At 35.2% G+C, this 27,500-nt stretch overlaps 1 protein-coding gene across 17 annotated transcripts in view; it reads right to left on the reverse strand.

The window, feature by feature from the left end:
- Positions 1-27,500, reverse strand: part of LOC136845899 (cysteine-rich motor neuron 1 protein) — a 480,145-nt gene that overhangs the window by 452,603 nt on the left and 42 nt on the right. For 7 of the 17 annotated variants that reach the window (XM_067116375.1, XM_067116365.1, XM_067116372.1 and 4 more), the window contains exons 1-2: positions 27,328-27,472; positions 5,900-6,379 (exon numbers count right to left, since the gene is read on the reverse strand). In XM_067116375.1, coding sequence (XP_066972476.1) covers positions 5,900-6,047 — 148 coding nt within the window. In that variant the 5' untranslated portion in view covers positions 6,048-6,379; positions 27,328-27,472. Of the gene's footprint in view, positions 1-5,899; positions 6,380-27,147 lie in introns of all 17 variants that reach the window. The other 10 variants (XM_067116373.1, XM_067116371.1, XM_067116367.1 and 7 more) reach the window with 6 other exon arrangements.

A 27,500-nucleotide genomic window follows, 5' to 3' on the forward strand; every position in this document is an offset into this window, starting at 1 on the left:
ATATATATATATATATATATATATATATATATATATATGAATATAAGAAGGCCCATAAAACACTATTTAAACGTTGAAACCATATATTTCGGGCATTAGCTTCTGTGCCCCTGTTCACTGGTAGTGAACAGGGGCACAGAAGCTAATGCCCGAAATAAATGGTTTCAACGTTTAAATAGTGTTTTATGGGCCTTCTTATATTCATATTACACTGTAGTATTACAGGAATAGACATTCATATATATATATATATATATATATATATATATATATATATATATATATATATATATATATATATATATATATATATATATATATACAAGGGTACAAGGGTACAAAAGAGGGTAGGCAATAGGATATGGAGGGAAGGGTGTAAAAGAGAATAGACAATAGCATCTTTTAGTGGAAAAGGAACACCATACTCGAAGACGTCAGATCCAATAACCACCTCAAAAGAATAGGAAGAATATGGTGTAGGAGGAGGAGGAGGAGGAGGAGGAGGAGGAGGAGGAGGAGGAGGAGGAGGAGGAGGAGGAGGAGAGAGAGAAGCAGGGTGGAAGATTTGGTACAAAGGCCTTTGAGTAAGGTGTAATCATATATAGTCTCTCTCTCTCTCTCTTCTCTCTCTCTCTCTCTCTCTCTCTCTCTCTCTCTCTTTCCGGATTAAGAAAGGAGGGAAGGCACAAATTCTCGTTGACATGAGACCATGGAAAGCGGAATGAGAATTCTGGCACAAAAGGGGTTGAGAGAGAGAGAGAGAGAGAGAGAGAGAGAGAGAGAGAGAGAGAGAGAGAGAGAGAGAGAGAGAACTGTTGGAAGCTCCAGCGAAGTCATGCAAGATATTACATTTTTGTGCCTAATTCTACAGGAGAGAGAGAGAGAGAGAGAGAGAGAGAGAGAGAGAGAGAGAGAGAGAGAGAGAGAGAGAGAGAGAGAGAGAGAGATTCTGCAGCCTTTTCTTTTCGACGCAACTATTAACATTTCAAAGCTCGACACTGAACACGATAGCCCAGAATTTCTTCCTTCGGTTTTAAGTATAAGAAAAATCCCTAAGATTTATTCCGAGTTAAAGACTGGATCAAGTGATATTAATGGGAATAAACTGGTCGATAAATTCCTTGACCCGACGTCGAACAACTAGAGAGAAATAGCAGAAAGCCATAAGATATAATGTACACGAACAATCTGTCTATACTGTTCATATAAACTTACAATATACCCATGAGGTATTTTTATGCATTGGCTCTCAGGGGCTCGTATTCAAAAGAATAAAATTAAAATAAAAAATATATGAAGATGATGGGAGAATACAAATATAGATTATATTCCCGTCGGAAACTTGAAGAAGCATAGAAATGACAGAATATACACATAAAATATACAAATATTGAGGCGTAGATGCCATATATTCAGAAAGCACAAGACATTATATTTATGTTTGATTATGAATAAAATACCTGAAAATATTCACGCATATAACCAAAGACTGAAATAAAAGGTACTAGAAAGTAAAGGACATTGAAATAAATTAAATCACCCTACGGTTTTTGGTCATTCTTGATCAAATGATAAAAAACGAGAGGAAATACAAAACTAAGTGTATTTAAAAATGGTCGAGTACGGTTGATGTAGCTTTCTTGCAAGGAGACTGAAGCTACAATCAAGCCATAATTTTTTTGTTTGTTGCTAAATTACCTCATTAATGCGTACGTGTATTGGATGAATAAATAATGAGAACATATGAAGCTAGTTTCTTAATTCATTTGAGACCAAATTTGTCTTCATCCCTTTGAAATTTTAATTTTATAGAAACACTTGGTTTAAAATCCTCTAAAATTTTCTCTTAAACTCTTGGCTCCCAATTTTATAAAAATTCTATCTTAAAAAAACTTGGTTTTCAATCCCATTTAAATTCTACCTTAAAAAAAAACTCCTGCCTTTCAACCCTATTTAAATTTTATCTTCAAAAACTCTTGGTTTCCAATCCTCTTTAAATTATGCCTTTACAAACTCTTGGTTTCCTGTAATCTTTCAATTTTATCTTAAAACGATCCTTTTGCTTCCAATCTTCTTTAAATTCTATCTTAGAACCCCCTTTGGCTTCCAATAATCTTTAAATTTTATCCTTAAAAGCCCTTTGGATTCCAATCCTCTTTAAATTTTACCCTTAAAACCCCTTTGGATTCCAATCCTCTTTAAATTCTCTCCTTAAAACCCCTTTGGCTTCCAGTCCTCTTTAAATCCTATCCTTAAAACCCCTTTGGCTTCCAATCCTCTTTAAATTCTCTCCTTAAAACCCCTTTGGCTTCCAGTCCTCTTTAAATCCTATCCTTAAAACCCCTTTGGCTTCCAATCCTCTTTAAATTCTATCCAACTCTACGCTTTCAAGCTTCTTAAAAGTTTCCAACCCTCTTGATGTACAGATTCCTTCAGATGAAAACAACAGAGAGGGAATCAAATACGACTATCAACACAAACCAACGACCAATTTACCATAAGCATACAGTTAAGGTAAACAGGTTCACAAACCACGTAGGCCTATGGATATAGCCTGTACACAACCTGCTCTACAGAACGTCAGACTGATGACAAACGAGGTCACCAAACTAATTAACACGATGACATAACGCGCAGGGCGAGGCCATTCACTCTAAGCCCTAAAGTAAATATTAATTGACGATATGATGTTTGTCAACAGTCGAGAAGTGTTTTGAAAACAATCCCCGTTTATCCTCAATTTGTTGATAAAGATAAATGGCATTTATAAAGTGTTTTTTAATGAGTTTTTTTACTTTTATTTGTTCAAGGAAAAGGACATATCACGTTTCCTCAATATAATAATATAATAATAATAATAATAATAATAATAATAATAATAATAATAATAGTAAAACAATCTTATGCTTCATTATAGCAATAATAATAATAATAATAATAATAATAATAATAATAATAATAATAATAATAATACACAATCTCAAGTTTCATCTCAATAATAATAATAATAATAATAAAATAATAATAATAATAATAATAATAATAATAATAATAATAATATGAAGATGTGGGTTTAAGGAAAGAAACCAACTGACTATCTCAAAGTGTTAACCAATCATTTATAAAAAAAAAGTACCTGACAATCAGTTAAACGTTTCAACCAATCACTGATAATATCAAGCCCTTACAACCTTGTTTCACGTCAACTAATCAATCAACAGTCAACGCCATCCATTCTTACAAGTAAAATGTCCCAATCAAAAAGTGTCAATCAATCATTTATTAAGGAGAGCTTCAACCAGTCATTACCATAAGAGGTCCCGCCGAATCAGAGGTAGGCTAATCAGCCACGTATGAAATGTCCTAATCAATCACCAGCCACGTATGAAATGTCCTAATCAATCACCTGTCAAAAATGGTCAACCAGTCACTTATCACGAAAAGCTTACATCAATCACCAATCAGGTTATAAATACTTTCAAAGTTTCTTGTTAATTAGGAATTAATCGGCGAGGCGAGTTCATGAAACACTTATTAATTATCCCACAATTAACTTTCAAAGTATCAGGCAACCAAACACGTATGAATCATTATAATCAATCATCAGCGTATCAGTCTCCACTAGCTTCAGTCTAGAGCAGACGTCCAACTAATATGTCAACCAATCCAGTTATTTATCGATTAATCACTTCAAATGAACCGATGGATTACCCTTACTTTAATATCAACTCGTCCAGTCATTTATCGATTAATCCACTCTTTAAACCACCGAGCGCTTCAACATCTGAGGCAGAACAACGAAAACAACACGACCAAGTTATGTGTCCGCACAGTCATGGCCGCCCACCACAAAACAGCAAATTATCCGGGACATTAATTAATTTGTATCACAATGGGGCCAAAAACACATCATTAATCCGAGCCCGGGCGCATTCTCAAAACATCACATTAGCACAACAAGCAGCGGTTAAATGACAAATGATTACGCTAAACACGTCAATAACAGTGACACGTGTGTAGTTTGTAAACCAAGGGGCAGCAATTAATTATAAACACACAGGCTATATATATGTAAAATATGTATGAGTGTATGTATGAATATGTATGTATGTATGTATATATATGTATGTATGTGTGTATATATATATATATATAATACACACATATATATACTTATATATAAAATATATATAGCCTATATCTATATATACATAAATTATATATATATATATATATATATATATATATATATATATATATATATATATATATATATATACATATATTATATATATATATATATATATATATATATATATATATATATATATATATATATATATATATATATATATATATATATATTGTACATATATATATATATATATATATATATATATATATATATATATATATACAAACACTGACTAATATTACATTTGCATCTTCTAAGATCTCCGACAACAGCAAAGTCAAAAACAGCACCAAACACAACAGCAGCAGCAGCAACAGCAACTAGAATTCCCCTCCTCCCAAACACTCCCATTCCTCCCTCCTCTCCCCCCCTCCCAAATATGTTGTTCGTAAAAATCTATTGCTGTGTCCACCGGGGAAAATATTGCCCAAATATTGCGCGACGGGAACTATCACCGCCGCCACAATGTTTGGATGGGCAGCCATCACGGACGGAGTGAAATAGCAGCTACGTTGACAACTAAAATTATTCTGTCCGCCCCTTCATTTTTATTATTCGCGGTCGAGGGTCATCCGAGGGAAGGGGGGGGGGAGAGGTGGGGAAGGGAGGGGTAGTGAAGCACAGTGAGTTGCAGTTGCCTTGGTAATAGACACGAAGGGGGGGGGGAATGGCATCCCAAATGGCATTCACTGTTTATTTGGCAAAATACTCCCAGCGCTTTGCAACAATTTCCTAATGCACTTTTGGTTTTCTATCGAACTTCCTCTCTTCCCCCCACCTCCCCTTCCCTCCGCCTCCCCCTCCAGAAAAAAAAGCCAACATCCCATTCTACTCTGCCAAAAAAAATGAGTGAAATATAAATCAGCAAACAAATAAAAGTGAAGAAAATTCACCATTCCATTTTTTTATATCAAGAGTTTTTTTTTTTTAATATCAGGAGTTTCCCGTTTGGACATTGCGGACGTCGAATGTTACCCAATGAAAACCTGATTTTATTACATTGAGTTTTTTTTTCTCTCTCTCTCTCCATACCAGACTGGAATCTCCAATATCCTGATAAAACGTGAGAATCGTTGTATGATATCAAATAATGTCAATGAACAATTATTCTCAAGGCTGAATTGTATGTTTGTATGTATGTATATATCCATAATATATCCGTATGGCCTAAATATATCCTATAAATACATATATACATATATATATATATATACATATATACTGTATATATATGTATGTATGTTTTCATGTATGTATATATCCATAATATATCCATATAAATATATCCATAATATATACATATAAATATATCTTATATATATATATATATATATATATATATATATATATATATATATATATATATATACAGTATATATATATTTTTATATATATACAGTATATATAAATTTATACTGTATACAATATATACTGTATGTATATACAGACACATATAGGCTACATATATATAATATATGTATATATACACAAACACATACACACTTTAATTACCAAGGAAGAAAATAACAACACCATTGATAACATTCATCATCATCACCATCATCATCACATCATAACGACAACATCACAAGACCTCACAATAACAACACTATAACATAAGCAACAACAATACACACCTCAAAGCACTCACAAACAAACACAAACATAAACACACCAACAGGGCATCTCAAGCTGGTGACCTACCTTTGTGAGAGATCGGGGCATCGGGCGCTTCGGTCTTGATCTCGAGCGTGGGCTGGGTGCTGCTGCAGCCGCCCAGGACAGCCGCCAGGGACAGCAACAAAGCAGCCAACATGACCCCGCCCACGCCCGCGTTCGACACCACACCCATCCCGGTGGTACTGAGCCGACGGATGGGCGGTGGAGTTATTATAAATTAAAAGGAAGGTTTGATACAGGTATGATACGACTCGCAATAAGGAGACACGGTCGTCTGTTATTTAAGAAAACACAAACACAAACTAATGAGTTTTTGTAAATTGTTATTCTCACACAATTGGAATTTAGTTGTTTATTTTTTTTCTATTTCACACTTTTATGATTTTTTCTTTTATTTTTTTATTTTTTTTCAAGACACTTCTTGTACACACTGAAACTGGCACAGATCTATTATTATTTTTTTTCTACTTTTGTTAATTTATATAGTCAGTTTAGATATCATTCCTGTGGGGAGAAAACTCAACATATAAGTCTGACAATGAAGTTTTTAAATAATAACAACACGCATGTACATATGTTTGATGTATGTGCGTAAAAGTCTGTTATATATATATATATATATATATATATATATATATATATATATATATATATATATATATATATATATATATATATATATATATATATATATATATATATATATATATATATATATGTTAGATTTATTATATATAATATATATATATATATGTATATATATAAATATATATTATATATATATATATAATATATATATGTATATATATATAAATATATATCAAATTTACACTACCAAGGCATATAGCCATCTACATGAAAATTATATTTATGTGACTATATATATGTATATATAAAAAATTTCACTTCACAAAAAAGCTACATGAAAAAATGAGAGAATTCACAAAAAACTTAAATGAGAGAATTGAAAATTCATTATACTTCACATCACAAAAATGATACAAATGAGATAAAAAAAAATCGTGTAAATTCAACATATTCACATCACTAAAAACGATGCAATGAGAACATAAAAAACTTGTGTAAATTCAATATATTCCATATCACACAATAAGAAGAAATAAAAAAAAATCTGAGGTGTAAAGTTAATATATTTCATATCATAAAGAGATACAAACGAGAATATGCAAAAAAAAAAAAAAAATTAAATTCAATATATTTCACAAGAGAAGCAATTTCTTGCTCAGCAAACACGCGCACCCAAACATCCTTTAGTTAAGAACAAATACGCGACACTAATTCCAACAGCTTGTGTGTGGAGGGGGTGAGGAAGGTGAAATACAAGTCACCTTTAATATGAAAACTAAAAAAAAAAAAAAAGTTAATGGGACGTTTTCAGCAATGTCTTAAGTCCCGGTCATTAAGATGTGGGTCTTGCATCTTGCCTTGGGGCGTCGTGGTTCCAATTATGGCTGGAAAGAATTTGCGCGTATGCAAACACTTCGCCGAGTGGAGGATTTAACACGGCGTTTTTTTTTTTTTTTGGAGGGGGTGGCGCGGGGTTAACGGTTGTGTCTTGAGAAGAAAAAACTACAAAAAAAAAGTGATAGTGAAATTTGGAAAAAAAGGACAAACAAAAAGGTGAAAGTGAAATTTGGGGAAAAAAAGAACAAACAAAAAAGGCGATAGTGAAATTTTGAAAAAAATAGAAAATAAAACCATAAAGCGAGAGTAAAATTTGTAAAAAAAAAAAAAAAAATAAAAAAAGACGATAGTGAGGGTTTGGAAAAAATTAAAAACAAAAAAAAAGCGACAGTGAAATTTGAAAAAAATTTATATAAAAGGTGATAGGGAAATTTAGAAAAAAAGAAAAAAGAAAAAGGGCGATAGTGAAATTTGGAAAAAAATAAAAACAAAAAAGCAAAAGAACAATTTGTAAAAACTAAAAACAACAAAAAAAGGCAGCAGTGAAGTTTGAAAAAATAAAAATAAAAAAGCGATAGTGAAATTTGAAAAAAAACAATAAAATAGATGTTAGTGAATTGGCAAAAAAAGGCGAAAGTGAAATTTGCAATAATAATAATAATAAAATTACGTGAGTTGGTGCTTGGAAATGGGTCTTACCGAGGCTCGAAAGCAAGCAGAAGACAAGGAACAAATGGATTAATGCAAGCCAACCCTTTACCGCCCTCTTAATTGTAATGTTCCTGGTAATTAACCTGTAGGCTCGAGAAAAAGACCACGAAATGAACGAAATAAATAAAGTGTAAATATCAATTCTACCTAGCCTATATCCTTACGTATGTATCTGGGCTTAAGTGGTAGGAAATGGGCGTGAGCTCACGTGCATGTATAACAGCACGACGGCAACGCATGTATTATTCTTATACCCTTTTGTCATTAAAATATATCAGCGACTGAAGTGTAGAAATGTTACTTTCGTTAACTGAAGCATAAATTCAACTATTTTAACTAATTACCTACTATTGCGTAAACAACTCTATACACCATAATGAGAATCATGTTAATGCATCAACGGAAAAACAGATCGGCAATGAACAAAAAGTTCATGATAATGATAGCAGTTAGAGAAAACAAAATTCAGTGCACTGGTGTTGGGGGAAAGGTCCATCTCCTCTCTCTGCAACTAAGCAAAAATTGCCAGTAGGCGAATGACTGATGCGTCAAAGCTATAAAAAAAATGTCATAAATCCTTATTAATGGTTTGCAGTCCCCAGGGCTTGAAAACAACCTCACCCCCCCTGACCTGACACCCCACTAAAACTTGACCCCTCTACTGGAGAACATGCAAGGAACGACTTATGAAAACATTGCTTTCATATTTTACTTTGGAAATATTGTCATTCTCTACAGATGGTGATCTGCCAAACTCGGAGCTCAGACTCATTAAAGGATTTGAATCTTGAATAACGAGAGAGAGAGAGAGAGAGAGAGAGAGAGAGAGAGAGAGAGAGAGAGAGAGAGAGAGAGAGAGAGAGAGAGACTCTTTACAAAAACAATCAAGTATGGGAATTTACAATTATTCTTTGGTATAAACCAAAGTTACCAATTAATTTTCATCGACTATCACTTCTTTGTCCAATTTCCCCTCACAAAAAGGAAAGTCACAAAAAAGGGCAGTCTAACCCCGCAAGAACTATTGTTTGCCACATTCCTCATGGTCAGCAAGCAAGGGAAGCAAGAACGTACGATTCAATTCAACAGCTATCGACAAGGAAGAAACAGCCCGCATTATCCAGCCAACGTCCAAATCTATTAGCCAAAACATTTCCTTGCGCATAGGTTAACAGAAGCCAGTGCAATCTATGGTGCATCACTATATTATGACCGGAAATAATAAGTAAAAATCCAGTTATGTTCATGAGCAAGGCTGTATTTATCAAAATACAAAAATGATTGTGAATCGTTTTTGTATTTTGATAAATACAGCCTTGCTCATAGCCTACATAGCTGTGGATTTTCACTTATTGAACCAGTGCAACAGTAATTTCATAAATTATCCATAATATATGAAAAAATTAAGTGGACCCTGTTCTACATCTCGACATAAATGGGGTGACTTCACTGAACAGCTCTGCTGCTCGACTAGAGAACCTTGGACCATTAAGACCTTCAGGTATGCCTCGTGATCAGAGAATACTTCGGATTTCTCACAAGTCAGTAGATGTCTAGATGATATGTATGATACACCAGAAAGGTAAAAAGTCAGTAACATACAGTACGGTACCAAATGCTGGTTGAGCACAGAATGGCTCAATGAAAACCATCGTTTCTGATCAAAATACAGAGCACTGTCGCCTAAAATACATTTTTTTTAAATCACAGAAGAATAAAACACAGAGGCATGTTTAAATCGAAAATGGATAAATGTAAAAAACAAGATGAAAAGCCCTGTTATTAAGAACTAAAACATACACCACCAAAGTGCAAAATTCTGTTATCGACCGAAAAAAAAAATCATATTAATGACCAAAATTCAAGTATTATTTTGACATGAAAACACTACTAGATCATTAACATAAAAGACAAACATCCCTTCCATTTATCAATCGAAACAGCGATACCAATAACCAAACCTCAAACTTCCTCATACAAACCAAAGCAACGTTACCACAGTAACAGCCCTTAACAAGGCAAAACGCTGTCTCGATATCAACCTACACCTAGCTTACTATCAGCCAAACACTGCCCCGTTATCACCCAAAAACACTTCCTTCCATTTTACACGATTCGCCAGGATCTCTGCATAACCATATTTGATCTCAGGCGGCTTCTCCAATGAGGTGTCCGTCTCTATTTTCCTAATTAAGAATTTCACATCCCAAAAATACTTTTTTGGACCGTCCTAGCCGTTCTTAACAGTCCCCTGAGAGAGAGAGAGAGAGAGAGAGAGAGAGAGAGAGAGAGAGAGAGAGAGAGAGAGAGAGAGAGAAAACGGGACTCGATTATATATTGATCCTCTATCAGATCTACATGCGAACCATATCAGACTTTGCAAAGGAGGGGGGAGATTGTGGGGGGAAGGAAAGACGGAGGGGGAGAGGGGGAGCTTTCAGCCACCACATTCAAACTGTTTATGGGTTTTAGTGCTTTCGTTTATTTGTGGTCTTAATCACTACCGCTTCAACTTCCAAACAAGCAGCTCGTTCAGGCGATTACGCGTGCCAATGGCAGAAAGCAGCTTTCATCTCCCCCCTTCAATGCAAGAGGCCTTTTCTAAAGAAGCCTCTTTCCCTCTTACCACACAGATCGGCTTTGAATGCCGTTCGCATCCATTATAACCAATTATCCACATATGCCTCCATCTGATTAGAATCCTTAATATAACTACCATAGCAAAACACTACCTAGCGTTCCCTAAGGTGCGAGCGGAAAACAGTTTTTGTCAGGTGACTCGCATGAACGCCTCCCAGCACTTCAGACACCCTCTCTTCTTCCCCTCCCTTTCTTCTCCTTCCGCTTCTTTTTCATCGTCTGCCTCAAACAAAATCTTCACGGTTATTATCATTAAGGGAAGATTAATAGATTTCCGCCTTATTAAAAGCTGTGAAAATATGATCAGGTGCAAGAACCCATTTAAATACCCGGGTATTCCACCCCCTCCCCCACTTCTTTCATTAGCAAAGCGTTTCTAAATGAATGGGGGAGAGAATTGGTCGGCATGGGATGCATGCCAATAATTTAGTGAAGGAAACTCCTAATGACGTCATAATATAAGCACATTTATTTACCGAAGATATTAACAAGTGTGTGTAAACAAAACATGACAATCAAAATCGGTAGCAATAGGGTATGAATGATTGCGTCAAAGTCAAACAGGAGTAAGTTTCAAGTCAAAGTTTTGTAAGTTTCTAGTTACAAGTTCTATGTTATAAGTTATAATTTTAAGTTATAAGTACGCAGATGACTCATTATGATACAATTAATAAGGCGCAAAGAGTTAATTCTCTTCGCACCCATTAAAAAAAAGAAAAAAGTCTATGTATTAAAGCTAATGCAGATTTTACATGCTATCAGAATCATAGGTACGTCTGAACACACGACTGAAAAAATATTCTTTAAAAATGTTAAGGAGTAGGCTACATTTATCAAATTTATTTAGTATTTTGAAAGGGTTAAAATGCATGATCAGACAACAACATTTTAATAAGTAAACTACAATCTGGATTTTATGTGTCAGACATACTGAGTCATGTCGAGACGAAAATAACCTGACATACTTAAAAAATCTATAATCTTAATTTTCCTCCCTATCTCTAAAACGACCCAGATATGCCAGCCACCACTACCTCCGACCTACATATCAATAGGCCTAAACCCTATATACTTTATAAGACGGAAACTTCTAAAATTTGTTCTTCCTTTAGTAGGATACTGTTTTCAGGTATGGATGTCTGCTTCTGCCAGAGATTTATTTCTTACAGATAGAGTGGATCGTGGTGGTAGGTTTCTGTTTCCTAACATTAGCAGTTATGACTTGGACCATCAACGGATGGTCTCTCGTTTGTCAATTTTTCATAAGCTGCATTTTAACAGAGGCCTTTCACATTCTCAACTGATCCCTGATCCCCTTTTCCTGCCAAGAGCAACGAGATTTGCTGAACAGCAGCACCAATATGCAGTAAATGTGCCTCGCTGTCGAACTTCTCAATTCTAGAGGTTCTTTATTCCTCACACCTTTGGACTGTGGAACAGTCTCCCTGAAGGTGTCGCGCAACTGGAACTTCAAAAACTAAAGTTCAAGCGAAGATGCAATCCATTTTATTATTTTTTTCTATTTATTAATTCATTTTTTCTTTTTTAATAAGCGAGATCTCTTCTTTCTCTGTTTCCCGTTATCTCCTCGTACTTCTTCCAAATGAACACCGTATTCTTTGGAAGCTTGAATTTCAAGTCTATGGTCCCTGTGTGGCCTCTTGTTCCATATGAATAGGGTTCATCATCTGAATAATAATAATAATAATAATAATAATAATAATAATAATAATAATAATAATAATAACAAGCAAATGATTCCTTATTAGCTTCGGGGTAACAAAAGGATTAACGTTGATCGGCCAAGATGGGCATATATATATATATATATATATATATATATATATATATATATATATATATATATATATATATATATATATATATATATATATATATATATATATATATATATATATATATATATATATATATATATATATATATATATATATATATATATATGTATGTATGTATAAATGCCAAGAGTCAAATTTCCTGACGCCAGGCCACAGAGGTTATATTTCTGTAACTGTCATCCGTAGTGACTCACGCACTGTGTGACTAATGGCGTGATAATGGTGATACTGGGGTAAGCTAAGCCTACGAAGATTGTAATCACACTACGCTTAGACTCACTGGCAAATGATGTTTGTTTCTTTGAAGGTGAAAAATAGCATAAAGATGAGAGACTCTGTTAGTGTTGCTATACAGATATCTTGATAAAATGTGAACAATGATATGAAATAAATAATAAATAAATAAATAAATAAATAAATAAATAAATAAATAAATAGATGGAAATTGCAGGTTAAAAAATTTTCCAGTTTTGCAGACTTAAATGACAGATTATGGAAAGTATATGTTTAATTTAACATCATATAGATATAAAAGTTAAAATAGGCCCATATCATTTACCTCAAAACACAATAGATTCATAGGTCTATGCACTCACACACACCCACGCTAGGCTGAGTAAAACTGCTTCGCTCAAATTTGCTTGGTCAACGGATCGCTACCGGCAAAGCGCCGAAATTTTACCCAGGTGTAATCAGGCACCAGCGCCTGCTGGAGTTTAGATAAGGGCATGTGGCTGGCAGCCCCATCTCTCAAGACTTGCTGGAAAGCCAAAATCCTGGACTCTAATAGCGCTAATCCTATATATAAGGGGGAAGACATATATATATATATATATATATATATATATATATATATATATATATATATATATATATATATATATATATATATGTATATATATATATATATATATATATATATATATATATATATATATGAAACGTTGCGTCTGATCAGTCCATGGATGGGTCACCACCAAGAAACATCAGACACTGCCAACATATGAGGTCCTTGAACTTCCCCCTCTGACAGGGTCTGGGTCCAACAACCTCATCCCAACTTATGCCTGGTTTCTAAAACACAGTTTAACACGCCGTACAGACACCTGGTCCAGGTAAAATACCTTTACAGGTGTGTCAAATTACACGAACATCTAAAAGCAATGCCTCTTTACTAATAAAAAAATAATATAATATATATATCTATCTATCTATCTATCTATATATATATATATATATATATATATATATATATATATATATATATATATATATATATATATATATGATAAAATGTCCTGTACAAAGCTCTCATCTCAAAGCAATGGCTCCCCACTAATTAAAAAAAAGAAACTATAACAAATCGTCTTATGCTAAGCTCTCTTTATCTGGTTTCTCCCGGAAACCAGTAAATTCCAATAGAACGCACCTTATTGCTGAAGTTACGAAAAGAACACGACCGTTTATATGAAGAAACGAAGAGCTTTGAGTTCGCGGAAGGCGTCGTATATATCGAAAAACAAGCTTGGAGGTGGAGGAGGAAGAGGAGAGCCCGATATCACAAACTATACAGCTATTAGCTCTGTATAATTATTACACACACACACACTCTCTCTCTCTTTCTCTCTCGAAAACGTATTGCAGTCTAGTCCACCGGAGATAAAAGTTGGCTGCTTCCAATTTATCGGGTGCAGTTCAAGTCTGACACCAGCACGCATGCGCAGCTTGAGAGAGAGAGAGAGAGAGAGAGAGAGAGAGAGAGAGAGAGAGAGAGAGAGAGAGAGAGGCAGGCACGGAAATAAAGTTTGTTCCTTTAGATTTATCGGCTGCAGTAATTTACACCAATTCCTGCCAGTCGTAAAAAAAAAGCGGAGGGAAATAAAAAAAATAAATAAATAAATAAAAGGAGTCCTGGTCTCTGCTGTTTTACAGTCGGGAAATAAAAGGCTACCAAAACAACTCCCATGGTGGCATAAAAAAAAAGGATAAAAACAAGGGTGCACTGAATTTTAAATGCCGAGATTTTCGTAGGGGCAATTGTATTTACGTTTTACGCGAGTGGGGTGGGGTGTGCGCTGTTAATTATTTTCACACACGCGCTGAAATGTTTGTGTGTGTATGTATGGATGTGTATGTATGCATGTGTATATATACATAATATATTTATATATATAGATATATGTATGCATATACATATTTACATATGTATATATACATAGAAATATACATATGTGCATATATATACATGGATACATATATATGTATATATATACATATACATAATGTGTATGTGTATATAATATACATATATATATTTATATATACATTAACAACCTCTTAGTTAACTTTAATTCTAAGCGTTTTCAAAAAGTAATAAGTACACCTAAGCTACATGCAAATTTAAAAAGTAAAACTGAAAGAAGTTTTACTCTAAAATTGTTGCTTCAGCATCGGAACTGTGCTATAAATTACCGCATTCGCACAGTCCAGAATATATTAGTTCCCCTGAATAAATTACTAATTAGGAAACGGTGCAAAAAATTTAACAGATGTGTCACTTTCCAGGTATTAGGGAATAACAATGATAGCCTAAATTTGTATACATTATAGGTTTGTTGATACATTATTCGTCTTTTTTTATATACTCCAGAATAAAATTCCATTTTCCTCCTCATTAGCAAACTTCCATTTAACACGAATTCCTTGGCCATGTTAGGGATGCCAACGCCACCCACCCCCTTCCCAGCCAACTCCCTCCTATTCCAATTCAGATTCTTTCCTCGCGAGTCAACTCGAAATCACAGAGGATAGGCGGATGGCATTTAGAACAGAATAGAGTATATAAATTTGGCAGAAGGCCAAGCGCTGGGACCTATGACGTCATTCATAGCTGAAAGGAAAATGGAGAGTAGAAAGGTTTGAATGGAGTAACAGAAGGAAAACCTCGCAGTTGCACTATGAAACAACTGTTAAGAAGAGGGAGGAAAGTAAGATGGATGGAAAAATATGAACAGAGGCAGAGTAAAAGGAATGAAAGGGGTTGCAGCTAGGGGCCGAATGGACGCTGCAAAGAACCTCAAGTGATGCCTACAGTGCACCGTGCCTGAGGTGCACTGACAGCACAACACCCCTACGGGGCGATGGTATTTAAGGATGAAACGCATGGAAAATAAAACACACAGCTTAAAGGAATCTTATGAATCCGGATACAGTTCACTCGAGATTATGTAATACAAAAAAAAAAAAAAACATATTAAGGATGTAGCATATTACTTCAACAAGCTTTCCCATTGTAAAACAAACCACCATTCTTGGTACACACTGGCTTTATTCATTGCGCAACTGCACAATCACCTCCTGGTATGCCAGTCTCTCTCTCTCTCTCTCTCTCTCTCTCTCTCTCTCTCTCTCTCCTCTCACGCACACCCACCCCCTCCCCCTTGCAAGCTTCTCGTTTGTTCATCATGTTTTTGTTTCTTAAATTGTTTTTTCTTCTTTCCCCAGTGCCATCAGTAGAAATCTCTCTTTCTCTCTCATAACCCCCTTCCCCCCACCTGCAAGCGTCTGTCTCGTTTGTTCATGTTTTGGTTTCTTAAATTGTTCATACTTCTTTCCTCTAAGTGCCATCAGTAGAAATCTCTCTCTCTCTCTCTCTCTCTCTCTCTCTCTATGGAGCTTGGGAACAATTGGAGACCGTCTGGGGCTAATGTGCTTAATGCTTAATATGGATGGCGTAGCCTACTCTCCATACGCATTGCTTCGTCTGGGACGAGTTGAATGCGTCATCTCTTGTAGAGGCAGGTGCGATTTGTCTCAGTGCGTATACGCAAATGAAATGAGCCGTGCTTGAGTAATCCAGACGGTTACGGAAAATAACAAACCTAATGGAAATGTTCTCCACTCGTAAGCTAAGAGAATATGCTGAGGATTTGGGGTATACATGTATACTATATAATGTCAATTGCCTATGAGGACTGAATGAAGTAAAAAAGAAAATAATAATTGAGTGTTTTATTTTATTTCATTATCAAGGTCAACATGCTACGTCCTGTACAGTTTATATACCAAGAATCATAGGTAAGCGAAGGATAGGCCTATGAGAGAGAGAGAGAGAGAGAGAGAGAGAGAGAGAGAGAGAGAGAGAGAGAGAGAGAGAGAGATTCTATCAAGATGATTATCGATTCAACATTAAGCTGGTAGATCGATATCACTAAACAGACTCGAATGAAAAGCCTCAGAGGTATTAAGCAGTAAACAGATTGTTATTGGGGACATAAAACAAAATTAACAATGCCAGTATCATTAACTCTGTTATTTTGGGCCAACCATAATATAATCAATTGACAAGGATGTTTTTACTATAATCACAATTATGAGAAACCCTCAACTGACAAGAATGTTTTCACTATAATTAAAATTATGAGAAACCTTAGGATAATTATATAGCAAAAACTGTCAAAAGCACTACCATTTTTGCCAAACAAAACAACAAATTCTAATTAGATAAAATGGTCTGGTTCTGACAAGTTATATACTCTGATGATAACACGTCCTCTTCTCGCCAAATCAGGATTCTCTCTCTCTCTCTCTCTCTCTCTCTCTCTCTCTCTCTCTCTCTCTCTCTCTCTCTCTCTCTCTCTCTCTCTCTTTCAAAGAAGACGAAAATATCTGGCTTAGCACAATAAAACACATCCTTGTGTTGCACAAGGGGACCAAAGGAAGTATTTTAAGTGTTTATTTTAGTGTTTTTGCTGAAATTTCTGGGTTAAAAACTTGGGCCACTTTTCTACCATTTCTTTGCTGGACAAAGCTATAATCTTTGCTTTGAATAACATGAAGATTCCTAGGTCAAAGGCACATGGCACTTCCTCACATACCTTTGCATGTATGCATAAAGTACAAACCAATTTCCATACGAGAATACATACAGCAGGTTGCGGCTATTCCATATGCATATTCAATTTACGTGTGTACTCATATGTAAACAAAGGTACATGAATATACAGTACTCTGAGAGAGAGAGAGAGAGAGAGAGAGAGAGAGAGAGAGAGAGAGAGAGAGAGAGAGACCCAATCACCCAGAGAAACCAAGTACCAGTACAAAACCATTATAAGCATAAATAGCCCTCCCAATTAACCAACTCAATCTGATTAGAGAACGAGAGACCGTTCCCTTCCTACATTTCCCCCACCCACTACCCCCTCCCCCTAACCCGCACCTCCAGGAGGGGGTATTTCCCAAGAGTGCTCGAAGGCCACCGAGACTGACGCCCTTTTTTGACGACGACCAATTGCCTGGCAACACACGACAACTCCAGTCACGATCCTGAAGGCAAAAAAAGGTCACCATTATCAACACTGGAAAGCGCGCTGGCGCAACGACGCACCGTGAGCTGGCAGATTTGTTATTCAACTGCAGATGTGTTATTGTTACTTAACTGAAAATTTTTTACATAAGTCAAGATTTGTTTTTTAACTGCAGATTTGTTATTGTTATTTGACTGATCTGTTATTCAATTGCAGGTTTGTTATTGTTATTCAATCGCAGCTTTGCTATTCAACTACAGATTTGTTATTTAACTGCAGATTTGTCATTCAATCGCAGATTTGTTATTCAACTGAAGATCTGTTATTTAATTGCAGATTTGTTATTGTTTTTTAACTGAAGGCTTGTTATTTACCTCAAGATTTGTAATTTAACTGAAGATTTATTTCACTGTAGACTTTCACTGTAATTTCACTGCAGGTTTGTTATTGTTGAATAAATGTATATTTGTTATTCTTATTTAACTGCAGGTTATTCAACTGCAGATTTGTATTTTAATTGCAATTTGTTGTTGGTATTCAACTTCAGATTTTATATTTAATTGCAATTAATTACAATTTGTTATTGATACTCAACTGCAGATTTGTTATTGTTATTCAACTGAACTTTTGTTATTGGTATTCAACTGCACATCTGTTACTGGTATTCAACTATAGATTTGTTATCCAACTGCGGATTTGTGATTAAATGCCAAAGGAGGAACAAAAAAGGATCCTTAGATTAGTATTAAAATATGTTTATACATGTACATGAGAAATACTATTTACCACGCAAGAGTGATTGGGAAAAGAAAAATAAGCTTTATATATATATATATATATATATATATATATATATATATATATATATATATATATATATATATATATATATATATATATATATATATATATATATATATATATATATATAAATCAAAACGGGACAATACTGTCCTAATTTCCATTTTCTATGCATGTGGGTCAAGGAACATCGTGTAACACACTGTAAAAGAATGAATATGTCAGGTTAAACAGTCATATGTGCATATACATATAGGCTCTCCTATATAAGGCGTGTCTCTCAAAATTATAAAAAGAAATAAAATCTTTGCAATTCTTTTAAAACAAAAAATTAATTCAGTAACCTCTAAACAAATGCCTGACAGAAACCCATGTTTGCAACAAATAAAGAACTGAAAAATCAATTATGATGGGGGAAACATTTTACCAAAAAAAAAATTTTTTAATTAATTTTTTTTTAAAATTACACCCATAAAAGAAAAGAAAAAAAAAAAAAGTCGGACAAACAACGTATCACATCAAACTGGACGGATGGAAAACATCAAAAGGGCGCAGGACAGGGCCTACTCATTTTGCAATCAAAGTGAGTGGCCCCATTACCTTATGTCAGTCATTCAAACAACCATAGTGGGTCGTTAATTGCAATGACACGGGAGCGCAGCCTTGGCTGTCAGACCGTGAAAGGTTCACTTATTTGCATACAAAAAATGTAAAAAAAATCTCTAAAACATTTATTTCAAAAGCACAGGCGTGACCTTGTTAGCGAGTTTTTTTCCATTTTTTTTTTTTTAGCGCGACCGATTTTAATCGCATTCATAAATATTGACGTTTGGGAATACAAACATCTCGTCAATGTAGGAATTCGCGGAAAAATCGCTCTCCAAACCGGATGTCCGGTATATATATTGTTTATATGAATCTGTCCTCCTTTCTCGATTGTTAAATCTCCATGGTGAATTTTAAACCGTCGGAACGATTTTAACATTACCATCCAATAAAATGAAGTAATTACAAAAACGGTTTTAACATTACAATCCCACATAATGAACTCATTAAGAAAACGATTTTAACATTGCAATCCCACAAAACGAAGTAATAAAATTTTAACATTACAATCCCATAAAATGAAGTCTAAGAAAACGATTTTAACATAAAAATACTATAAAATGATTTTAACAATACAATCCCTTGAAATGAAGTAATTAAAAACGATTTTAACATTATAATCCCATAAAATGAAGTAATTAACATCACAATCCCATCAAATGAAATAAAAAAAGATTTTAACATTAAAACCCCATAAAAAGAAGTCATTAAAAACTACTTAGACTAAACATTATATTCCCCATAAAAAGAAGTAATTAAAAAAACGATTTTAAAATTACAATCCAATAAGATGAAGTAATCTAAAAAACGATTTTAATATTACAATCCCATAAAAAATGAAGCCATTAAAAAAGCAATTTTAACATTACAATCCCATAAAATTAATTATACAAACGATTTTAACTTTGCAATCCAATAAAATGAAGTAATGAAAGAAACGATTTTAACATTACAATCCCATAAAATGAAGTAATTGAGAAAAGATTTTAACATTACAATACCATAAAGTGAAGTAATGAAAGAAACGATTTTAACATTACAATCCCATAAAATGAATAAAAAAAAAGATTTTAACACTATAACCTCACAAAATGGTCATTAAAAATTATTTTAACATTACAATCACATAAAATGAAGTCATTAAAAAACGACCTTAACATTATAATCCCATAAAATTAAAGAAACAATTTTAACACTACAACCCCATAAAATGAAGTCATCAAAAAAGCTCGCTTTTCTGAGGAAAAATACTAAATCATTCAAATATGTAAAAGCAGTTTTCCAAATTAGATCTGCCTTTTCGAAGAACTGGCCACCATTTTTATTTGCAAAACTATTGTCCACGGCTCTTGTATAAGAAAAAAGACCACTTCACCTGGGAAGTCAGTAACCGGTGCATTTCAAAGCGTCGTCCGTGTTTGTGTGCTTGCTTTTCACGAGTCTCCTTAAAAAAAAAAAAAAAACTTTCAAATAAAGACTTTTGATTTAGTGCAAACCTTTAATAACCTACCGGGAACTTTGCCCCTTTCTTGGAAAAACACACCTGTCACAAAAAAACAACTCAAAAAAGGCGTGATGTCCTTTCAGTGCCTGAGAGGAAGTTGGAGAAAAGATTAAGTGAGAGAGAGAGAGAGAGAGAGAGAGAGAGAGAGAGAGAGAGAGAGAGAGAGAGAGAGAGAGGGGGCGGTAGTCATTAAGAAAACAAACAGAGAGGCGTTCTAGATCGCTTCGTAACACGACGCCCGTAACGTGCATAGGCGATGGTACGATTGTGCTGTGGCCTTTTCTTTTGCCAGCTTAGAAAATACTTAAACAATGTTATTTAGTAAAATAAAGTAAAAAAAAAAAAACAAATACTAATCAATTTAATAACGCAAAAATAAACAGATGTAAATTGGCCATAATTTAAAACCATTATACAAGCATACTGTAATGTTTTATACCATACGAGAAAAATTTAACCAAACATTTAGAATGTCACAAAAAATCTTCGACAGGATCTGAGAGAGAGAGACAGAGAGAGAGAGAGAGAGAGAGAAACTGACGAAACCAAGGTGACGCCAAGAAACTGAACACACACAACAGAACCTGATTGAAGGAAGGAATCACTCGACTGACCTTAATTCACGGTCATACTTGGGTCATACCTTCTCCAAAAAATGTCCTCGTGCAGTAAAAAAAAAAAAATCTGGGTCCTAAATTTGTGGAGAGAGAGAGAGAGAGAGAGAGAGAGAGAGAGAGAGAGAGAGAGAGAGAGAGAGGTAATTTAACATAAACAATTTATGGGCTTCACGTCCCTTGAAAAACAGATAATACACAGACTACGCAAAAAAATCTCGGTCCTAACTGTACAGAGAGAGAGAGAGAGAGAGAGAGAGAGAGAGAGAGAGAGAGAGAGAGAGAGAGAGAGAGAAATCATTTATTACAAACAATTTATACGCTTCACTTCCATTGAAAAATACACAATACACGGACTACGCAAAAGAGAGAGAAACAGGCTGACATATGCAACCAAACTGCACGTGGCTCGGCATATCCCCTTAAGGGATCTCACTAAGACGGAAGTGCCATGATGGAGGGCGAGAGATGATCCAATTCCCTCGTCCGAGAGAAGACCAGTTATTTTACTTTGCAGACTGGCGTTGGCTAAGGGTATACGGTCAACTGACGCATATCAATTACCAGCTCCGGAGAGAGAGAGAGAGAAAGAGACAGACAGACAGACAGACAGAGAGAGAGAGAGAGAGAGAGAGAGAGAGACTCATATCCCTTAACGGTCTTCATATTTTTCACATTTCTCCTTTATAAAAACATCTTCACATCTTGAAAGTCACACAGAGAGAGAGAGAGAGAGAGAGAGAGAGAGAGAGAGAGAGAGAGAGAGAGAGAGAGAGAGAGAGAGAGAGAGAGAATAATTTGTTATATATAAACAATTTATATGATTCACTTTCCTCGTCAAATACACAATACACAGACTATGCAAAGATATATATATATATATATATATATATATATATATATATATATATATAGAGAGAGAGAGAGAGAGAGAGAGAGAGAGAGAGAGAGAGAGAGAGAGAGAGAGAGAGATGGTTAAAAAAAGTACACAGACTACCTCCACGGCATAGCCGACTGTATGACAGTGCCCTTGACTCCGTTGGATTAGCGTTAATGCTAGGCTATGTGGCTTTCGTACTTGACAGCCGAGCGTCACCTAAAGTGTTCCCTTCAGCCTTGCTCTTAAGTTCCGTTTGAGTCTTTGAGTACAAGGTCTGAAAGGTGACTGACGGTCACCCTCCAGTTATACTGTATATGGGAAATTACCTTGAGAACAGTTAGCGCAATCAAATTAACATCGAGCGCTGTAGAACAATGAATAAAGTGGTCTTCTTTGTTTTGGGGAATTCTGAGGAGGAAGGACCAGGCTGATAAATTCTCGCAATTTCAAGGTAAAAAGAACAAGACCCACTCCATTCTTCTGACACTTCTGAATTGGAGAGGGAACTTGATAATTTCTTTCACAAAGAACTAGACAATACTGCCTTCTGAAAAAAAACACAAACTCAACAAGGTGTTAAATCACATGAAGTGACTTTAGTCTTTGACTTTAGGCATCAAAGCACATAACAGCTACCGTTCACACCGTATCTGATCATAAATGTATTTAATGACTTACATTTAATTACTTAAAAAAAAGAGCAGTATGAAAAAGCTATGCAAACTTCCGCCCAGCATACGTTATTTTCCTACAAAAAAAAAAAAAGATTTCTAACGACAAGTGGCTTACACGATCGTACAAAAAACATAAAAAATAAAAAAAATTCCCTTGTCAGAAACATTGTTTCTCTCCACGAACAATCTTATAAAACGAGATTTTACAGGAAGAGGTTTATAATCAGTGTTCAAGAAGATGTTTTTCTGAAAGTACTGAGACCAAATAAAAAACGTCGAACATATATGACATGTCCATTTACAAGTATAATTTCCTGGTGCTTTCGAAACTCCCTCTGATGAAAGGTAACAGATTTATAACCTAGGCCACATAACATGAAGATGTTTCAAGGTCAAGGTCAATCAATTACTCTGAGGGACGATACCTCCAAATTATAACATCTGGTCTCCCCTTTTTTTTGGCGTTCTGAGAACCTACGTATAAATTGGAAACTTCAGCTAAAAGAAAGAGAGAGAGAGAGAGAGAGAGAGAGAGAGAGAGAGAGAGAGAGAGAGAGAGAGAGAGAGAGAGAGAGAGAGAGAGTTCCGAGCATCATTATCAATTCGAAGCATGTTTGACTTTTGTAGAATTTTCGGATGAATTCAAATCTCACTTAAAAACTTTTTTTTTCCAGAGAAAATTTTTTTATCATTTCTTTCCATGGTGGGTCCTATTCAATAATTGGTGGGATTATTTTGTGCCTCAATGCCCAATTTGACCGGACAAATTAAAAGAAAAAACTTTACAGGAAAAATTTACCATCGGAAATTCAGACGGTAAAAACGTCACTTTTAGATGTTAAAAAATGCTGAAAAAAATATGTCATAATTTTCCATTATGTTTAGGTATTCATCTTTTAACGACTCACTACTGACAGATTAAAAGCATTAGAAAAATTCCTTGAGCAAACACAAACATAGGCCTACTCCATATTAGTGTGACAAAATCAGAGAGGCTGGCAAATCGAGACCAAATCACAGCCTTTCTTCTTTACTCTATCCAGTGGGCATAAGAAAACATCCTCGAGAAAAAAGATAAAAGAAAACATCACAGCTTCCGTCGGCAAAAAAAAAAAATAAATAAATAAATAAAAAATAGTCGTCCCACCGCCTACTTATGTTCTTAAACCTTGGATTGTGCCTCAGCCTTCGTGCCACGGCCAAGTTCCTTTGGCTGAGGGTAAGCTATTTTCTTTTTCTTGCTTACTGAATTTTAACCTTAATTATCTACTTAATACTTTAATTAATTTATCTAACATTTTTACCCATATTTGCTACGAACAATATGCGTTTAATTTTGGGATGTAATTCTGTCCACAGTTTTGTATATACATAAACATTCTATTGTAAAGACAATTGTTAGGTAAGACATTTATCTTCTGGCATGATCTAAACGAATATATGATGACAATGATATTAATTATTATAACAATAAACCAATGTACATTGCCTGTGTACCTTTTGATATTATAATGACAATGACCAAATCAGTCATTAAATAAATTACTTTATGACATTCTGTTAATCTCCTGCTTAATATTTTCTTTCTGTCATTCTCCTACTTGAACTTTCTTTCCTATATATATATATATATATATATATATATATATATATATATATATATATATATATACGTACGTATATATATATATATATAATTTCCTATAAGTACTCACAATTATGTATGTGTATATACATACATATACAATATATATATACATATATATACTGTATGTGTTGCGTAGGAAATTAACTATTATTACAAATTTTATTCAAACAATAAACCACTGCACATCTCCAGCGTACCTTAGATATTGTAATGGCAATGACTAATTCAATCATTAAACATCAAACACCACACTGACAACACAACTCATATTCGACGATGTTCAAAAGGACTGGTAACCACAAATCTTTCATTTCCTCAAGAGTTTCTCTCTTAGCCCCCCCGAAACTTATCTAAGGACATCTGTGTTCTTTCATTCGGCGTATCAAGGAACCTTACAGCCATCAGTCCTCCAATTCGCCTCTTCACCTGTGTCAAATCACACAGCATTCCTTGCGAGCTGTTGCGTCCTCCACTGAAGCTGCTCCAAAACTTGTTTCTTTTGCTTAATTAAACACCTCTATTATGCTGAGTTAATCGTTTGTTATCTCACAAACTGTATTTCTGGTTTTCCGTGGCCACCTAATACGGCCACAAGCACATACACAGACAAACATACAGACATACACATACATATATACATACATTCATACATACACACATATATATATATGTGTGTGTGTGTGTGTGTGTGTGTGTGTGTGTGTGGGTGTGTTTGTCAACTTTGGTCTTTACTTGTCTGCTACTTTTTACTTAAATGTTAATAAACTGCTTTATGACATTCTATCCATCTTCTGCTTAACATTTTTCCTTCTATCCGTCTTCTTCTCTCCATTATTCCCCTCCTACTTGAACTTTCTTTCATAAGCGTGTATATATATGTGTGCGTGTGTGTATATATATATACGTAGTGTGTGTGTGTGAGAGAGAGAGAAAATAACTTTTATTACAAACACAAAAAAAGCAGCAACAGTACTACTAAGAATGTGAAAACACCAATGCCTCTCACTGCTGTAGCATTAAGTACTACTCATACCTTTTTCTCAGCTCTTTACATACTAACAACATCATTACTCTGGCCATAAGCATCTCGCTACTACCAAGTTACTACTTCGCTACACACCTCCTGTTGGTTTACATAAGAATGAAACAAAATAGACATCGTAGCCGTGGTTAAATATGTCTTTGTTTTCTCCGCTGTTGTTGCACTCTCAGATCCATGCTAAGTCTCTCAATCCTTTTATTTTCCGAAGAGGAATATTCTCTGCAAGTAAATAAAGAAAATATCTTTCTTTAGGCGCTCAACAACGGCTTCTCTGAGAGAGAGAGAGAGAGAGAGAGAGAGAGAGAGAGAGAGAGAGAGAGAGAGAGAGAGAGAGAGATTCAGCTAGCATACCATCCCGGCAAAAAGTGAGCAAGAAAAGCATAAAACACTACTCACGGCCACCTACGTACGATTTAGCCCATAAATTACCAAACGTGTCTAGAATCAAGATGGTATGCCAACTTATCTAGTAACCAGGTGCCCCAAGGAGGCATTCAGCAACTAACCACACATGCAATACCCGAGTTGCTACAATGGGGGCAAGCACCGCTGCCTCAATTGACTCGCTATGCCCACCTGACCTTGAGCTAATCCACGTAAGAAACTGCCGATACGCAGTCAGTGCTTCAGAACCAATGACTGTCACGTACCAGAGTAACTTGCTTATTCAAATTAAAATTCTACACAGTGCCCCAACTAAGCCTCGGTCACATCACACATACCAACAAAATGACCAACCTCTTTAGTACATTATAAATCAACTGGCTACCGGGGTTAGTCCTAATAACACCGTGTGGGTGGACGGCATTAGTTATTGGCCCCTAGGAATTTAATCATCAACAATAAATGGAAGGATAAACAATATATTCATCAACACAAAGAAATGATGTCGATTATCCGTAGTATATTAGTAATAAATCATGAACCCTGTTGTCCTGAGCCATGCCTGTATTCTTAAAGAAAACTGTGCAGGGGTACCTTATGGCAAACTTTATAAAAAGTTCTAAGAAACTATTATCAACATAGGTTAATCAAGTCACGATTTCTAAACCTACGAAATAGTCATGGCACTTCCAAGGACTCTCAAGCTCATTATTGTTAAGACCACTTGAAAGTTATCCAAGACCCAGAATCTTACTCCTAAGAGCACACCTGTTTGTGTTTATACGCCCGCAGGCATTGATAAAGCCCAGGCGGATTTTTCAAAAGCAAGCAAGCACAAACGTACCGCACTGAATTAGCATTCAGTTGACAATCAAACGGGCTCAAAACTTGAATAAAATCAAACGTTTGGAATTTAACTATATCGTCCCTTGGTGTAAAGATCAAAAAATAAAATCCTGCAGGAACTCCCTCGGACTACGACTAAAAACTCAGTTACAATTTGCAATCCGATTTATATACATTGACGGCAACGACTGCTGGGTATTATATTCTGCATAAAGGTGTAAGCATAATTAAGACGACGGTAGAGTGACGAGGAAGGGGATGTGAGGGAGAAGGTGGAGGAGGAAGAAAAGGGTAAGAAGGAGGTATTCGTTCGTCGCCGTAGTAGTTAGTACCTGTTTGCACAATAACACTGCAAGTGTGCTAAACTTTCCCTAGTTTTCCTGATGTCCTTCTTCGCGCCCAGTTACGTTTTCCCGTTTGCCTCGTGCGACACGGCGGTACACTTCACACGGGCGTGTGTGTGTCGGGCGACACCGCCTCTCTTTTTATCGGAAACAAAGATAAACACACACCTAATGAAGCCACACCACACCTAGCACGGAATGCACAGCGCACGTCCTTACGCCTTCACTCTCCAAACCCTACTGGTTTAATGGAGAGGAGGTGGTCTGGCGGTCGCTGGGCTCGTCGTAGCTGACTCGGTCCGGTGTTCTCTCTCTCTCTCTCTCTCTCTCTCTCTCTCTCT

This window comes from Macrobrachium rosenbergii, chromosome 14 (genome assembly GCF_040412425.1).
Source record: "Macrobrachium rosenbergii isolate ZJJX-2024 chromosome 14, ASM4041242v1, whole genome shotgun sequence".
Lineage (NCBI taxonomy): Eukaryota > Metazoa > Arthropoda > Malacostraca > Decapoda > Palaemonidae > Macrobrachium > Macrobrachium rosenbergii.